This window comes from Pseudorca crassidens, chromosome 6 (assembly GCF_039906515.1).
Source record: "Pseudorca crassidens isolate mPseCra1 chromosome 6, mPseCra1.hap1, whole genome shotgun sequence".
NCBI classification, from domain to species: Eukaryota; Metazoa; Chordata; class Mammalia; order Artiodactyla; family Delphinidae; genus Pseudorca; species Pseudorca crassidens.
Window position 1 is genome coordinate 63,413,129 of NC_090301.1, and position 17,400 is coordinate 63,430,528.

The 17,400-nt window shown below is 43.4% G+C and overlaps 2 protein-coding genes across 5 annotated transcripts in view; one reads left to right on the forward strand and one right to left on the reverse strand.

The window, feature by feature from the left end:
- CERS6 (ceramide synthase 6) overlaps positions 1-14,175 on the reverse strand; it is a 321,764-nt gene extending 307,589 nt beyond the window's left edge. For 2 of the 3 annotated variants that reach the window (XM_067741654.1, XM_067741652.1), the window contains exon 1: positions 13,837-14,175. In XM_067741654.1, coding sequence (XP_067597755.1) covers positions 13,837-14,006 — 170 coding nt within the window. In that variant the 5' untranslated portion in view covers positions 14,007-14,175. The remainder of the gene's footprint in view (positions 1-13,836) is intronic. The other variant, XM_067741653.1, reaches the window with a different exon arrangement.
- A 210-nt stretch (positions 14,176-14,385) lies between these two features.
- The window catches only part of STK39 (serine/threonine kinase 39), a 485,881-nt gene continuing 482,866 nt past the window's right edge, over positions 14,386-17,400 (forward strand). For both annotated transcript variants that reach the window (XM_067741649.1, XM_067741650.1), the window contains exon 1: positions 14,386-14,632. The gene's annotated coding sequence lies outside the window, so the exon portion shown is untranslated. The remainder of the gene's footprint in view (positions 14,633-17,400) is intronic.

Below are 17,400 nucleotides of genomic sequence, written 5' to 3' on the forward strand. Positions count from 1 at the left end.
GACGGCCACCTGTATATCTATTTTTGTTCTCTTCTCCAGTCCCTTTGCAATTCTGCAAGCAGCCATTTAAGTGTGGGTGCTTAACCCGCGCTGGGCTGAAAGTGGGAGGAAAATAAAACTGGGTGCGTGGTCTCAGTAACACAGCACAAGCGTGCTGGGGAGCCATCACCACACGAAGAACTGGTCCTGGGTATCTGCAGAATGAGTTCTGCTCTCAGGAGCTCCAACCCACATTTAATGGGGAGCCCTCCAATCACATGTTTTTTTAGAAAGCCATGAAATGTACATTGACAGTGGGGCAGGCAGCACATCTCAATCACCCGGGATGCTTCTCCCCACAGCCAGCCTCATTTACCTGTAGGAAGAGGAAGAGTAGCCATTTTTATTGTAGAAATACTCCTGGCTGGTGACCAGACCAACTTGGGCGTTACAGAGCAAACTATTAGGTGGGGTGACCAACTGTTCCAGTTTTTCCCGGGCTGAGGCGTTTCCTGGGATAGTTCCAGATATACTGGGATCAGGTGGTCACCCTACAATGGCACTGTGAGCATCCCATAGCAGCCGTGCTCTCCCAGGACCTGGACCTGGGTGGGTGGCACAGAGCAAGTTACTTCAATTATCTCTATAGGCTTTGTTGTCCTGATACAGAAAATGGGAAGTAGAGATTCCTAGCTCTGCCAGTATTTCTCAAAGTGTGGTTTTCAGAACATCTGTGCCCTGAAATAGCATCTGGCAGAGGTGTTCCAAGAGGTGGTGGGATAGGGGTGGTAGGAACGGTGTGCTCTGGTTGGGGGGGTATTTTTTCACTCTATCAATTCTATGTTTAGAATTTGCTTCACATGGTGCTAATGAGAAGCAGAACAACTTTTAGTCAATTTTATTGTTTTCTTTTAAATCTATTGGTAGGTAATACAGCCCCTTACTGCCTGCACCCAGGGCAGACCTCTCCCACCACTACCACCCCTCCCCTCCTACTTCGGTACAACACTGGTGTGTAACACATGATAGACTCAAATATTTTTTAATGAACGAGTTTTCAATTTCCTTTCTAAGCAGAAAATCTGTGACTCTGTTAAACTATCACTGAATTAAAATAGAGGCAGTTTTTGATAATTTGTCACTCCACAGCACTGTAGTTTCATCTTTGCCTTCCTTCCTCATTTAAAAGACAACCCACAAAAATGTCGTATTTGATCATCCTAAGATGCCCTCTATCAGCGCCTAAAGAAACTAACAGGCTTGTTAATCTATTTACACAGCAAACTTAATGATATGCTTAAGCTGCGCAGAGCTGCAAAAGTGCCTTTAGTAGAAATCAGGTACAACCCTCTTCTGAACGAATTCGGTCAGGCTAGGTTAGCCGTATTCATACCAAAGGAAGTTCAAATTTGGGGGTGTAGATTTGTTTCTCTTAAGGAAAAAAAATACACATATTTATTATTTTCAGCTAATTCTGAATGTCTGCATCTTCACAAGGATGATCCCAAGGACACTAGACTGAATTTCTTTCTTCTTAAGGATAAAATTAAGACAATCCACGAGGGTTAAAATTCTGAAAGAAATCAATAAACGTCAGTCTCAAGGCTTTCCTTTCTCTGGGAGGCTCTTATGAGAAAAAGAAAATGTCTGAGCTGTCTAAATAGTAACATACAATCTCAGCAAAGTGCATTACATGACTATGAGATACAGAAGGCCCAGCTCTTCACTAACCTGCTGGGATTGTTTTCTGCTGACTACAGTTGGAAGAATCAGAATGTTCCTTGGAGGGGAAAAAAAAGCGAGAGAGAGAGAGAGAGACAGAAGAGGAGAAATAGGGAAAATAAAACTCAAATGGCTATGCCAGCAACCCCAGCTACTGAAAGCAGGAATGGAGCCTGACATACACATCCATGACATAAAGGTAATGCTAGAAAAGGGTTTCAGAAATCTCATGGTAAAGTCTCATTTCGAAACCTTCAATAAACTTGAACAGCAAGTAACTACCACCTCCATGAACTAGGCATTGCCCTAAAGGCAACACATGCTTTATCTCATTTAATCTTCACAGCAACCCTAAGAGTTTCAAATGGAAACTGAGCATGAAGAGATTAAGTAATTGGCTCCTAGATCTGTGTCTAGTAGGTGGCACGGCCAGAATCCAGCCTAGGTCTTAAATCAATATAAATGGTGAATTTGATGTTTGCCATTACCAGTGGTTGAAGACCCAATCAATTTTCCCTGGAGACCACGTGCAATAAAAAAACGACCATCAGGGCCAGATGGGGCAATGGGAGATAGACTGGGATATTTGCATAAGGCGTCCCTCCACTGAAAGGCAGTTTCCAGAGAAAACTCCATCTAGTGGAAGACCATCTTCCTGGGCTCTCTCTAAAGGCTGAGCCCCCTGAGAAAACTTCAGGCTCTAAGTGGTACACAGCTGCCCATCACTTGTCTAAAATCCTACCATTAGAAATCCTACCATAGTTTTCTGCCACCAAATACAAGGAAGTCTCTGACCTACAATACACTATTAACTGTGGAGAAGAAAAGGCTAAGAAGCATTCTCCTCCCTAAATAGGCATAGCGCTGAAGAGATTGGGGCTTCAATGCCTCTTTAAAACTCTAAATATTTACTCTTCAACAGAACAAGTAAATCCTCCAGCTCCAGGATCAAATACATAAACAGATTCTACTGCCTCTATAAGCCATACCCTCTCCCGACCCACCCCCTGCCCCAGAAAACACATACCGGACACATGAAATAACATTACAGAATATTATTTCTCAGTCATACTAAATACTGTAGTGTACTATGTTATCAATTATTTTTTACACAATGTATATTTTTAGGAAGCCGTTGAGTCTCTTTCAACTACATTTTTGCAGATAGTCTTCTAATATCACAAAGTAGTCCCATTCCCCATTTTATAAGTGAGAATACCAAATTTCAGAGTATTCTGTTCACTACTGAATAGCTGAGAAAAGGTACTGTTTGGATTTAAACCCAAGTTTCCAGTCCTTCTGATACCTCTTCCATTTTCCTTTTAATTCTAGTTAGCAATATACATTTTTTTTCTGAAACCAAACACAAATACTTTTTTTTTTATGGGGTATCATTTTACATCAGTTCCATTAAAACCTAAAACCAATTTGCTGTACTCAAGTTAGGTGGCATAACAGTATTTTAAGGAATACACATTTCTAATTAAGTCCTATAAAAGTACACAACAGTAACATAATTTAAATGCACTGTCACCCTCCAGTGTATCCAAGCACTCAAAGATATCCACACTCCCACTGCCACACAATGCCCTTATATTCTCTTAATCTCCAGCATGCCTAAGTGACTGATTCTCAATTTTCCTTCACTCAAGCTATTGTGTCCAAAACTGCCACTCTGCTTAGAGCACCAAGTCACTTTATTCTGCTTTGAAATGGTGATCTACAGAGCCACTTAGACTAGCTGGCAGCTTTTACTCTGATACTTGCCAAACTGTGTCCCTGGACAAGATTTTTGATGGTTTTCTTTGCCTCCCTCCCCCACTCTTAACTCTGTGCTGTTCCTCTGCTCTCTAAACTAAACCTCCCTGTGTTTTTAAAGGATCTGTAACAATGAGAGCAGAAGGAACGAAGGTGGAGAGGGAGAGAGAGAGAAAAGAAGAAAGAGAGGAGAAGTAAGCGAGGGAGGGAGGGAGGGAGGGAGGGAAAAGAGAAGGAAAGGAGAGGAAAGGAAAGAGGGAGGAAGGAAAAAAGAATCACAATTACAGCTTCAGGACAGCAACAATAGCTTTGTAACCTGAAAACCTCACAGATAAGATGTGGCATTTATATAGGCACTGGCAAGTCACAAAATGTTACTCCTAGATCACTGTGTGAAAAAGGCCACCTAGCAAAGGAATGTATCTTCCCTGCAATGAAAAACCATTTGGGTGTAAAATAGCTAGTGGGAAGCAGCCGTGTAGCACGGGGAGGTCAGCTCGGTGCTTTGTGACCACCTAGAGGGGTGGGATAGGGAGGATGGGAGGGAGGGAGACCCAAGAGGGAGGAGATATAGGGATATATGTATATGTATAGCTGATTCACTTTGTTACACAGCAGAAACTAACACACCATTGTAAAGCAGTTATACTCCAATAAAGATGTTAAAAAAAATTAAAATTAACACATGTACACCTTAAAAAAAAAAAAAACAACCATCTGGATGTCTCCAGCTCCACCCCTGCCAAAAACAACCGCCACGAGCCAACTGTGAGGAAATAAAAGCAAAAGTAGGAATAGGAAGCAGGAGTGGTCCGAAAGAAATTCACTTTGAAGACCAGCAGTGAGGAAAAGAAAGTCCTCCTTAAAAAAAAACAAAAACAAAAACCTGCCCAAAATATTCTCATAAATGAATCATAGAAAGCTGTGTTTTGTACAATGCAACTTGGAAAACTCCTTTTCAATAATATACTTGCCACTGCTTACAATCGATTGCCTTATAGCATACAGCATTTAAGGAAAAACTATGTTCAAATTTTCAGGTGTTTCAATCATTTGCTTACAAAAATGGTTGTGCAATTAAATCAAAAAACAGAGAGGAAGGTCAGATCTACTCTTCTTCCATGGCAAAAGCTTCCATGGGAAGAATCTCTGGCCTAGGTCACTCGCCTTACTAGAATTTGATCCTATCTTCCTGGTTTGCTTTAAATGGATCGTGAACTCACTAGGATCCCTTTACTTTAGTCCGAGGGATCCTCTGAAACTACACAGTGTGCTTTTCCAAAGACACTTTGCTCTCCTCTTCTGGACATGCCAATTATTAAACTGTTATATCGATAAATAGATTGTAGGAGGTTGTTTGGTTGAAGTACCTTTCAAAAAAGGCCCAGGGTACACGAGTGCTCTCTGGCCTTCAACCTTCCTTCCATCACCCTTCATGGAAGTGATACTTATTAATAACTAGAAAACTGTCAAGTTTAGAAAATGAAATCAGGTATTTCTAGTAAATGACTTTTTCTTTAGTCAGTGAATTTTCTTTTTTTCTATTATTATTTTTTTAATTGTGGTAAAATACACATAAAATTTACCATCTTAAACATTTTTAGTGTACAGTTCAGTGGCATTAAGTACATTCACATTGTGTGACCATTACCACCACTGATCTCCAGAACTCTTTCATCTTGCAAAACTGATGAAAGTACATGAGAATACTCATCAAACAATAAGTCCCCATTTCCCTCTCCCTCCAGCCCCTGGCAACCACCATTCTACTTTCTGTCTTTATGCATTTGACTATTCAAGTTACCTCACATAAGTGCAACCTTACAGTGTTTGTCTTTTTGTGACTGGCTTACTTCACTTAGTATAATGTCTTTAAGCTTCATCCATGTTGTAACATGTGTCAGAGTTTCCTTCCTTTTTGAGGCTAAATCATATCCTATTGCATGTATATACCACATTTTGTTTATCCATTCACCTGTCGGTCACTTAGGTGGCTTCTACCTTTTAGCTATTGTGAATAATATTGCTATGATCATGGGTATACAAATATCTCTTTGAGACCCGCACTTCAATTCTTTTGGGCATATACCAGAAGTGCAACTGCTGGATCATATAGTAATTCTACTTTTAATTTTTTGAGGAAACTCCATATTGTTCTCCACAGTGGCTGTACCATTTTACATTCCCACCAACAAGGCAAAGGGTTCCAATTTCTCCACATCATGACCAACACTTGTTATTTTCTTTTCTTTTCTTTTTCTTTTTTTTTTTATAGTAGCCATCCTAACGCTTGTGGGGTGATTTGCATTTCCCTAATGTTTAGTCTACTAAGTCGCTTTTATCCAAATGTTCAGAGAAACAATATAAAGGTGTTTAGGCTCTATCTCTGAGTTTTCCTTCATAAAAACCCATTCATTCTTCTTTTTTTTAGTTTTGTTTTTAATTTTTTATTTATTTTTTGGTCTGCAATGGGTCTTTGTTGCTGTGTGCAGGCTTTCTCTAGTTGTGGTGAGCAGGGGTTACTCTTCGTTGCGGTGTGCAGGCTTCTCATTGCAGTGGCTTCTCTTGTTGCGGAGCATAGGCTCTAGGCACACAGGCTTCAGTAGCTGCAGCATGCGGGCTCAATAGTTGCGGCACATGGGCTCAGTAGTTGCAGCGTGCAGGCTCTAGGGCACACAGGCTTCAGTAGCTGTGGTGCGAGGGCTCAGTAGTTGTGGCTTGCAGGCTCTAGAGTGCAAGCTCAGTAGTTGTGGCGCTCAGGCTTCGTTGCTCCGCGGCACGTGGGATCTTCCCGGACCAGGGATCGAACCCATGTCCCCTGCATTGGCAGGCGGATTCTTAACCACTGTGCCCCCAGGGAAGTCCCAAAATCCATTCATTCTTAATCCCTGAAACTTATTCCAAACCCTTTCTCTCTGCCTCATCTTCCATAATAAAGTCAGGATATTATCTACTTCATCCTCTTGCATGTATCCTTTCCAGTATGTATTAATAGAATCTGAGAAGCTTCCTTCCTGATGATGAGGACTTAGGTTGTGGAGGAGAGGCAGGAGGCAGAAAGAAGTGAGTATAAACACATGACTAGAGAAACAGACAACACGAAACCATCCCGATTAAAAAAAAAAAAAAAAAATCAATCAGGGCTTCCCTGGTGGTGCAGTGGTTGAGAGTCTGCCTGCCGATGCAGGGGACACGGGTTCGTGCCCCGGTCCGGGAAGATCCCACATGCCGCAGAGTGGCTGCGCCCGTGAGCCATGGACTCTGAGCCTGCACGTCCAGAGCCTGGGCTCCGCAACAGGAAAGGCCACAACAGTGAGAGGCCCGCGAACCGCAAAAAAAAAAAAAAAAAATCAAAGGCCACCATTTCCTACCCAAAAAGTTGAGAAGCTCATCCCAGTAGGAAAATACACATGAATTCACAGAAGGTGAAATACAAGTGATTAATCATAAATATTTGAAATAAGTTCATCATGAGTAACATAAAACACACATTACAAGAGTAACATTTTTTTCAACTTTCAAAGAAAAAGATTTCCTCAAATAATAATAATCTGCAAGCTAATAAGGAAATACAAATGAATATAATCTTTCCCAAAACGAATTTGGTGATTTGTATCTATCAGGAACATTAAAATATTTACCTTTGGGCTTAGAAATGCCACCGCTGGGGAACATTCCTTAGGAAGTCTTCAGTAATTGGAAGATTTATATACACAAACTGGAAACAGCCTAAGTATCTAACAATAATAGGGGGACTAGTGAAATGAATTATGGCATATCCAAAGCGTAGAATAATGTGCAGCCACTGAAAACACTTTTGAATAAGTTTAATTACATGGAAAATGTTCAGAGTATATCATTACATAGCAAAAGGCGGCATATAAAACCATATATATATACAGTATGAGCTCATGATACTTGCTTTAAAATAGGAGATCAAAGATATTATTAGGAGATCAAGAAACCTGGTTCTAGATGCCTACCTTGTTATTTTAAGCTGTGTAAAGTTAGGTGCCTTTCCTAAATTTTCTATCCTTAGTATCATCTGTAAAATATTGGGAAGATTAATATCTACCACACAGGGCTTATAAGAGGATTATACGATGTAAACCATGTAAAGTAATAAACTCATACTAGGAAATAAATATTAGTTGTTATTTTTTTAATTAAAACTAAAAACTGGAGTCACTTGCAGGAGTCCAACATAAAACAAAACAAATGGTGAGCTCCAAGTTACAACTTCAGACCACATGCCCTGGGTACGCCATCATCCACAGCAGTACCCCAAAAAAGGCATTGCGAGAATCACCATTTTGTATTCGATCAGGTCATAGCACAGGCATTTGGAGAAGTCAATAGAAACTATGATGGCAGGAAAAAGATGACAAAAGAGCTTATGAAACCATTTTTTTAAAAGAGGGGATGTGGGAAAGAAGGGACCAAAGAATAACTTCAGGCATAAAGATTTTCAGGGCATCACTAATACAGAAGGATCCTTGTAATACGAGTGGCAATCTTGCTAACCTCTTATTTTTACAAATAAAAAGAAAGAAAAAATACCCCCCTAACACCATTAAGTGGCACACTAGTTACTAGCAAACAAAATTTGGAAACTCTGGTATCTTGACTCAAAAGTGCTTAAGAAATAAATCGATCAAATGAAGATGGGAGGGGAAAAAAACAATATAATTTTGAGGGTCATGGCTTTGTAAGAAATAGATGACCAGTAGCTTTAGAAAATCTGGTTTGCTTGGTGATGGAGGAAGGAATGTTAAGTGCGTGTAATAAACATTTAAAATCTTCTATGTACAACATGGACCGAGATTCTAGTGCTCACCAACGAAGTGCTATCAGGTGAGTAAAACAGGTAAAGAAAGCCTGAGGCAGGTGCAGTGATGTCCTATAAAGCCATGGGACTGGTCTGATGATGGAAGAAATTCATCTGAAACTCCATTATCTTGCCAAGGCCACCCGCCCTTCCCCATCACAGAAGACAAAACATTTCTGAAATACCTTTGGGACTGGAATTGAGGAAAAAAATCTAACCCTGTCCATGGAGAATTCAAATACTTTCAACAGAAAAGTCATTAAGTGAACTCAGGTTGTTAATTTCATCAGTCCTTGACGACATTAAATCATTTGTGATAATTTAAAGTTATCTCACCTGCCTTCCCCACTATTCTGCTGCCCGTTAAGAGTAATGTCATGTCTTTTATCCACAAATCAACCTATTACAAATAGCTACACTATTGCACCCTGTAAATACAAACCTTTTATTTTGCAAGATAAGAAGGCTGTACCAAAGTTCTGCAGAGAATACCACCCCTTTGATTTTAGGTTGTTTTCCAATGAAACATCCATTGTAATCCAATTTTTCTACCCCGGTCAGAAACTGTAGGTGTCAACCTGTTTGTGTCTGACCCAAACTCTTGCCTCTTACACCAGTCTGGCAAAGCAGGTATCTGTAAGTTTTAATCTGAATCACATAATCATGTAACAAGCAAAAAAGGTACATTTATGGAGTTAAACATCCAGGATGGATTGCATGAAAAAAGCATGTTTGTATGCAGGTTGTTCTCAAGTACTCCATCTTGGGCCATTCTGGCTGCTATAACAAAATATCGTAGGCTGGGCGGCTTATAAATAACAGAAATTTCTCTCTCATAGTTCTGGAGACTGGGAAGTCCAAGATCAGGGCACCAGCAGATTTGGTGTATGGGGAAGGCAATCTTCCTGTTTCACAGACAGCCATCCTTTTACTGTGTCCTCATGATGGAAGGGGTGAGGGAGGTCTCTGGGGTCTTTTTTAAAAAGGCACTAATCCCATATATGAGACACCACCCTCATGACCTATTCACTTCCCAAAGTCCCCACTTCCTACTATCATCACCTTGGCATTTGCAACTTACGAATAAGGATCGCCACTTATGGATTTTGAGGGCACATGAACATTTCAGTCCATTGCACACTCCAGTCTTCTAAAATATATCTGACAATATCAGCCTCCATTACAAGCTACATTATAGGAACATCCTTCAGTTATGAAACACCTGACACCCCACTTTTTCCTGGCAGTCATTCACTCACACCTCCCCTCTCTCCTCTAACCATTAGAAATACATTCTCACTCGTCTTCCTTCTGTCCTCTCCTCTCGTCTCCTCAATGACCTCACCCAAGGCTGCTGCTAAGGCAAAGGTATTAAGTAAACGCATGATAAAAATTGACCCACTGGCCAGACATCCCCTCTGATACAACTGAGACACTGTTGTTCTCTGAGGATTTGGTGGCAGGAGGTCATTATTTGGCTGAATGAGCCAGGTAAGACCGGTGTCAGCCTCTGAAGAATGACAGCTCTCACATAGCTTGGCACTTGAAGAAGCAACCTGACAGGAATGAGCTGCTCATTTCTTACCCAGACATCACAAGAGATGCAGATCTACTCTGGGATCCATCTAAAAAAGGTCTGAGGAAAGAGAGCAATTGCTTTCTCTGGAGAATCTTCTTTGTTGGTTATTCTGAAAGAGTGTCGCTATTTGGATCACAAATGATAATAGCCCAAATGATTCTTTTAACTCAAATCGTAATTGAAAAATACAAGAAACAAAACCATTAGCTAGGATATTTGTATGAAAAAAATCCCTTTATTCTTAGATGACTAATTTCTACCTGCAAAAAAATAACATTTAGCCTGCCTCAAAGTTTCATGAGATAACAATTAGTAAGCTTCAAATATATAGCATCCCTACAGGAATGCGATAACTGGGAAAGTGCAAGCAACCTTGGATTACAAAGGCCATCTGCTTCACTGCATAAATGAGAAAATAAGGCAGAGAGAAATTAGGTGGCTGCCCCAGTGTGAGGTAAGATTGACTAGAATGCTAATGTTCTGATTCTCAATCAGTACTTTCTGCATCTCTCTCCTAAACCCACAAGGGAGAAAATGCATTAATGTTATCTTTTGTAACAATAACTCAAAAAATTTTTATTCCCAAATAGAAATTCTGCAGAACTTTAATCCCGCATTTATGAATACCATAGCAACACACATTTTTTTAATGAATTTAGAAGAAGCATTTAGTATAACTCCAGAAAATGGCTCACTGTACCTAAACAAGCATTAAATCAAGACAATTCATCAAAGACATGATAATGCTACATTATTCAATAATATTCTGCTCCTTGTCAACAAGCCAACAACATAACAGTATACACTACAATTTTCATTCTAGGAGAAACCATCCAATTATTTTTAAAAAAAACAGATATTTTACTCAGTCAATCAGGTAATATCTATGGTGATCTTTCTGGTCCCTACCCAGAGCTAATTGTAGTTTAAAGACTAATGTAAAAACCACCAGACTTCAGGCTGTTCACAGAATCAGCAAAAAGTCATTGAATTTAGGCTGCTCCATTTTTAACCAATCATGCTGGACATTCATATTGCTGTCCATATGGTACTATAACATGGCATTGCTCTGGCCACCAGTGCCTTCACTGCCAACACCCAAACAGTGGGGGTGAAAACGGGAAAAGCCCAAATGGGCAAAGCCCGATTCAATTAATTCTTCAGTGCTTCTCTTTACAGAGAGAAATACGTAAGACTGAGGAGAATGAATTCAAATTCACAATTTTTGCCTCAACAGGGCATTAAAGACCCCCATTTAATAGAAATCAAGGTCTTGGATAATCAGCTGTTTCATAGATATGTTCTCAGCTCTGAAATAAATGACAGTAGGAGATAAAAGGAATAGAATCCTGGGGGAAAGAAATCCTGGGGGATTTCCCATTACAAATCATTTCATTTTTCAAAGAGATTTACAACCAGCTTTTAAAAATCATGTTATACGTTACAGAATACTGCAAAAGAAAAACATTTACCCACAACATGTTAGAAGGGTACCGAAAGTGAGTCATACCACTGCCAACAATATCGCTTGGTTCAGTTATATTGATTCAGGTCCCTGATGGGTGCTGAAATGAAGGCCACAGGTTGGATATCAGAATGTGTCATTTAGGTTTGAGAAGAGGAGAAACATGCAGAACTTGTAATTCTGGATACAACTACACCCTTGGATTTTCTGAGAAGTGAGAGAATCCCGAATGGTTAAAGACAGAGCTGTCACTACTACAGAAAGAAACAGACACCCTTCCAAAAGTCAGTAGCATCCTGTGGTATATGGGCCATACTGGATTATTATGCTGAACATTAATCATAAACTTTCACTTTCCATACAAGCTATTAAATCACTTCAATTTGGATCAATGGCCTGAAAGAAACCCACCAACTCTCTACGTATCAATATGAGGACATTTGCTGTGACTGATGGTTGAAGGCAGCTGACCCCTTTGTGTAAATTCTAAGTCATGGGATTGTGCAAAGGAAGAAAAAAATGTTCAGGAAGAGGAAAAATGAACTTCCAGTTTGCAACCATGAAATTAGCTTTTTTTTTTTTTTTTTAAAGCAGAGAAAGTCAAAGTACAAAGCTATCTCCATTCTCTAACATGCATTTTTTCCAACCAAATGAACAGCCTGGAATCAGCTTTCTGCCCACAGGTCAATCGCTGACGTGGTTTTGTTTTCCAAAACATAGGACTACACATCTCTTTCAAAATGCATTAGCCAGCTAAAAGTGAGCCCAGCCAGAAATGATCAGCCAGAATTGATCAGATGTCATTCGGCAACTGTGTGGAACCCCTACTATGAGTCTCCACAGAGCACCCGGCGTTCCCAAGAGGCTCTTTTGGGACAGATTGCAAGGTCAGATAGGAGTTCCCATTTTCTGTAAGTAAACATCTGCTCTACGAAGCAACTCTAACCCTGCAAACACAACACACCCACTTTCTCACAGTTAAGTCTCAGCGCTGGAGAGGATCAATGATGTATCTGTGCTAGATTCCAATCATTTCAAAACAGGTCTTTAAATCTGTTCCTCTGTGCACGTCAATCTCTGCATGTGAACAGCTGACTTAGTTCTCAAGCAACAATACTGCCCATTGAAAAACACACCTTCCTTAAACAAAAGATACCTTTTGTTCCCATGAAGCATTGTCTGTTGCCATTTCCAACAACAAATGACACAAAAGACAAATTCTGCCATCCTCAAGAGTGGTTTTGGACAAACAGAAACACCAAAAAACAGAGCAAAAGCTCAAGAAACAAGACCAAGGTGAGTTGGGGGTAGAGGAGAGGTGGAGTGGAAGTGAGAAGTGGAATCTATACTCTGTGATCTAAGAAGTTCAGCCCCTACTGATGAATGGGGGACGGGGGAGGGGAAAGGAATGGGAGGTTGAGGTTTTCAGTTGAGAAAAAGAAGTGTGTTGCTGTCCCGGTTTTGTTTCAATAGCACCCGGAGAGTGCGTGGCAGGCACAATCTAGTTTGGTGACTAAGACTGATTCAGTGAGTAACACAAGTTTGTTTATGACACAAAGGAGCTACCCAACCAAAACCGGCAATTACACAAACAATAATATGTTAATTCTTTTAAATTGTTTGTGTTTGGGTACCAAATTAAAGTTTGTTTATTAAATTTCATAGGAAACATCTATCAATTTAATATCACCATTTTGCAGGCTGCGCACCCGTCCTGGAAAGAAATCGCTAATGGCCCGGAGTCCTGGAAACCTACAAACTACTGTCACCTATTTCCCAGCACTGTGGTCCTGATACTCAGTGTCACTGATGGAAACCAAACAGCGGCCATAAGCCAAGGAGTCCCTGGTGAATTTCTCCAAAGCACAGTCCGGACAAGCCGTGCGCCCGGGTGAAAGCATTTGGAAGTGTGCGCGGTTCCTCTGCCCTCCGGGCCGCGCGTCCGGAACGTTCCTGGCTGTCAGGTGGGTGGCGACAAGGCTCGGCAGGGAAGCGCTGCCTGGCAGCACAGCGTGCCCGCGGGGCGGAGAGGGACCAGCCCGGCAGAGTGTGGCGCGTCCCAAGGCCGGCAGTCGCTCACCTTTGTTCGCCCGCCCTCTCCGCGAGGAGGAGAGCGCGGGCCAGGCAGGAGTGCGGGGGGCTACCCCAGTGCTCCGCAGGCCCTCCCCAGCGCCCCGGAGGAAATCCGGAGGCAAGCCAGAGCCGCTCCGGCTCCCACAACCGCAGCCAGGCTGAGGGGTCAGCAACCCCTTCCCGAACACAAAGGTTGGGAGGCGTAAGCGCGAGCGCTGGGGGCGCGGGTGCGTGCGCCACAGAGCACGCGAGTGTGCGTGTGCGCGCGAGGGTGTGCGTGTGTGTGTGTGTGTGTGTGTAGGGGGAGGGGAGGAGCGCTCGCGAGGGTGTGCGCGCGAGGGTGTGCGTCTGTGTGTGTGTGTTTGTGTTTGTGTGTGTGTGTGTGTGTGTGTGTGTGTAGGGGGAGGGGAGGAGCGCTCCAGCCCGTCTTACCTCTCGAAGATGAGCCGTACCATTAACATGCAGAAGGCCAAGGGGAAGGCGAGATAGAGGTCCTCAGCCTGCGGGAAGGTGGCTTCCTCCGTGTTCTTCAGGTCCGCCCAGGTGACATTGTGAGGGAGCCAAAACCTCTCGTTCCAGAACCAGGCTAAGATTCCTGCCATCTTGCTTTGTCCAGTCCCGTCCTGGGCTCCCGCGGCCCGCCGAGATCTCCGCCACGCAGGGCGCCCGGGGATGCGCGCGCGGCTGTCTAGAGCCTGTGCCGCCGCCGCCGCCTCCTCCGCGGCCGCTGCTCTCGAAGGCTCGCGGCGAGCCCCGGTTCTCTCCTCCCTCTGGCCACGTTGGGAAAAGGAGCCGCCTCGCCCGTCACATGGCAGCCACGGCCGCTGGCCCTGATTGGCTCGTCCTCGCGTCAAGCAGCCAGGCACACGCGGCCGGCTAGCCCACGCCCCGAGGGCAGGGCGCAGCCGCTGCGCTCAGGGCGCCAGGGCACCGCTCTGGGGAGTGCCGCCCGGCCCCGCGCTCACAGTGCTCTCGAGCGGCGCTTAGGGCAGCGACCTGGGTTCGGCCGCCCGAATCCGTTCCGGCCCCGGGGCTTGCTCGCACATGCTCAGAACGCCGGCTTCTGCCGCGCTGGAGTTTCAGGCGTTTCGGTCGGCTTCCCGTGCGCGTACAGGCGCTGGGGAGGCAGGTAGGGGTCGGGGCGATATTCAGATCCACCCTTGCGCCGAGACAGAACAGCAGAAGGAGAAGTAGGGGGCGCAAAGAGCAAAGGAGGAAGAAATAGCAGGTAAAGAGTCATCCACCCCAGCGCTTGGAGAAGGAGGGGGAAAATCGGGTTCTGGGGCAGGATGGTTTGGCAAGAGGCGTCTGCCTCCACGCCGCGCCCGTCTTTCCCCATCTCTGACCTTCCAGCCTGGTTTTACTCCGCTCGTCACCACAATCCGCGCCCCCAGGGAAAAAGGCCCTCTTTTAATTTATGAGGTGGTAAGAGAAATTAGGCACTTAACTGCTGTTTGATAACGATGAGATGATGTTGATGATGATAACAACCGCAGCCTTCTGTAAAACTGCCCCACTAAATGAACCTCTCAGAAGATGGCTCCCGACCCCGTTTTGGCTTGGCCCATGGGTAGTGAACCTGCACTCTGCTACTTGATGGGCTTGTTGTTAACGCCTTTTGCATCGGAAACCTTTAAGGTGTTAAGTCTTTGAGGCCTAACCCAGGCACCTTGACTCCCACGATACGTTTCCTCACTGATAGGGAAACCATGTGTGGATCAATTAGGTGGTACATGCAGAACCTGGTTCCAGGGAATACTTTGTTGATTTTTCTCACAAACGTTCATTTCCTGCCTGGTTCTGCTAGTAAGTTCTACTGGACCCTTCCAAGAGGAAAATAAACAGGCTCTTAATACTTCTTTACCCTCCCTCCCCCTCCAGCTACCACCCTCTTTTCACTCCTTGCCTTTAAAGCGCAACTCTAAAGAACTGCCTATATCTGTTGCTTCCACTCTCTCCCCTGCATTCACTTTCGAACTTCTGTTTGAGCATTTGCCCCTCTTTGCTGCACTGAATTGTTCAAGGTCACCAATGATCTCCATGCTGCTAAACCCAAAGGTCAGTTCTCAACACCTCTTATCAGTAGCATTTGGCCAAGTTTGTCAGTAGCTGCCTTTTGAAACACTTTCTTATCTTGATTTCCAGAATCCACATTCTTTCTGGTTTTCCTCCTACCTCATGACCGCTTTTGCTGAATCTCCTTTCTGGTTACTCCTCACTCCTTAAAGTTGGTGTGGCCTAGGAGTCAGTCTTTTGTCCTCTTCACTTTTCCACCTGTGTTCATTTACTTGGTGATCTTCTCCAGTCCCATAGCTTTCAATGCCATCTGTGTGGCTTTCAGTGTCATAGTGATTGCTCCCAAATTTGTATCTCTAGCCATGAACTTCTCCTTGAACTTCAGCCTCCTAAGTCCACTATCAAGTCAACTACTCCCCTTGGATGTCTAAAAGCCATTTCCTGTCCAAACTACTAATCTTCCCCCTAATTTTTTCCCACTCCTGTCTGGAGTCACCTTTTTTCCTTTTCTCTCTCATATCTCCTTTATAATCCATCACGTATCCTGTCACTTCCATCTTTAAACCGGAATGACACCATCTCTCACCACTTCTTCTGCAACCATCTTGGTCCAAACCACCACCATTTCTCTTCCGAGTTACCCTAGTAGCCTCCTAACTCCCAATTTCAACACTTGTCCCTCTACAGTCTATTCTCAGCTCATGTGATCCAGTTGAAATGTAGTAAAATCATTTCTGTGCTTAAAACCATACTGCTTCCCCATTCCTCCTCAGTTGGAAGCCAAAGTCATTTCAGTGACCAAAGATGTGGCTCCATGTTACCTCTCTGACCTCATCTGTTCTCCTCTCTCATTTCCCTGTCCCTTACTCAGTGTGCTTTCATCACACTGGCCTCCCTGCCCTTCCAGCAAAACACCCAGCATGCCTTCGGGCCTTTGTACTTGCTTTGCTCTGTCTCTGGAACTTTTCCCTCAAGTATCCATGTCCACTCTTTCTATAATGCCACTCACTCGGTAAAGCCTTCCCTCGACACCCTAGTTAATCTATAATTGTCACTCCCCACCCCTACTCTTCCTAATCAACTTTCTTGCTTTGTTTCCCTCCAAAGCGTTTATCACCATCTAACACAATTTATTTTTTACTTTTTTTTCAATTGGTCTCCCCACACGCACTAAAATGTAAGCTTCTGAAAGTGAAAGATTTGTGTCTATAGCTGTTTTATCCCTAGCACTTAAAATAGTGCCAGCACATAGTAGGTACTCAATAAACTATTGAATTAATGAATCAACACTATTCTAACCTCACAAAAATCTCTAGGAGAGGAAAAAATCTGAATAAATAATAGTGTTAAATGTTTATAAATTCATGTGAAGAATAGTGTGGGCATAAAGAAGGGCTTCATCAGTTCTAAAGTGGGGTAGGGGTGGTGTCCTTGAAGTGGGTTCATCAGGTAGTAGTTCATCACCATCCTCATTTGAGACCATGTACCCAACTGCTCATTGTTACTGGTGACTTTCCGGGAAAATGCCTTGACACCAAATGCATTCTTGTAGGCCACAGAGAGGAGTTCTATTAAGGTCTCTTGCCACCTTTGTGGCAAAAGGTCATGTCATGGTGGACCCTGGCCTTCTGGACCAGGCAAACCCCCTCCACGGCTGCCACTGGTTCCTCATGTCACTCTCATGTATGACCTGACAGGACCTTGCCTTCTCTGCTTTCCCGAAAGACCCACTGTGTGCCCACACATACACACACACATGCACACGCACACACACACACGCACACACACACACATACACACACACATATATGAGGAAGTGTTGGTGACTTAGTGCCCTGGGACCTGAACTTTGATCCTGGGCAATGGAAGCCAGTGGTACATTTTCATTCTTTTCCCTCCCCTGCCCTGGGACACACACAGTAGCTTCAAACAGCCTCTCTGAAAATGTCCTGTGATACACAGCGCTCAGCTTATTTCAAA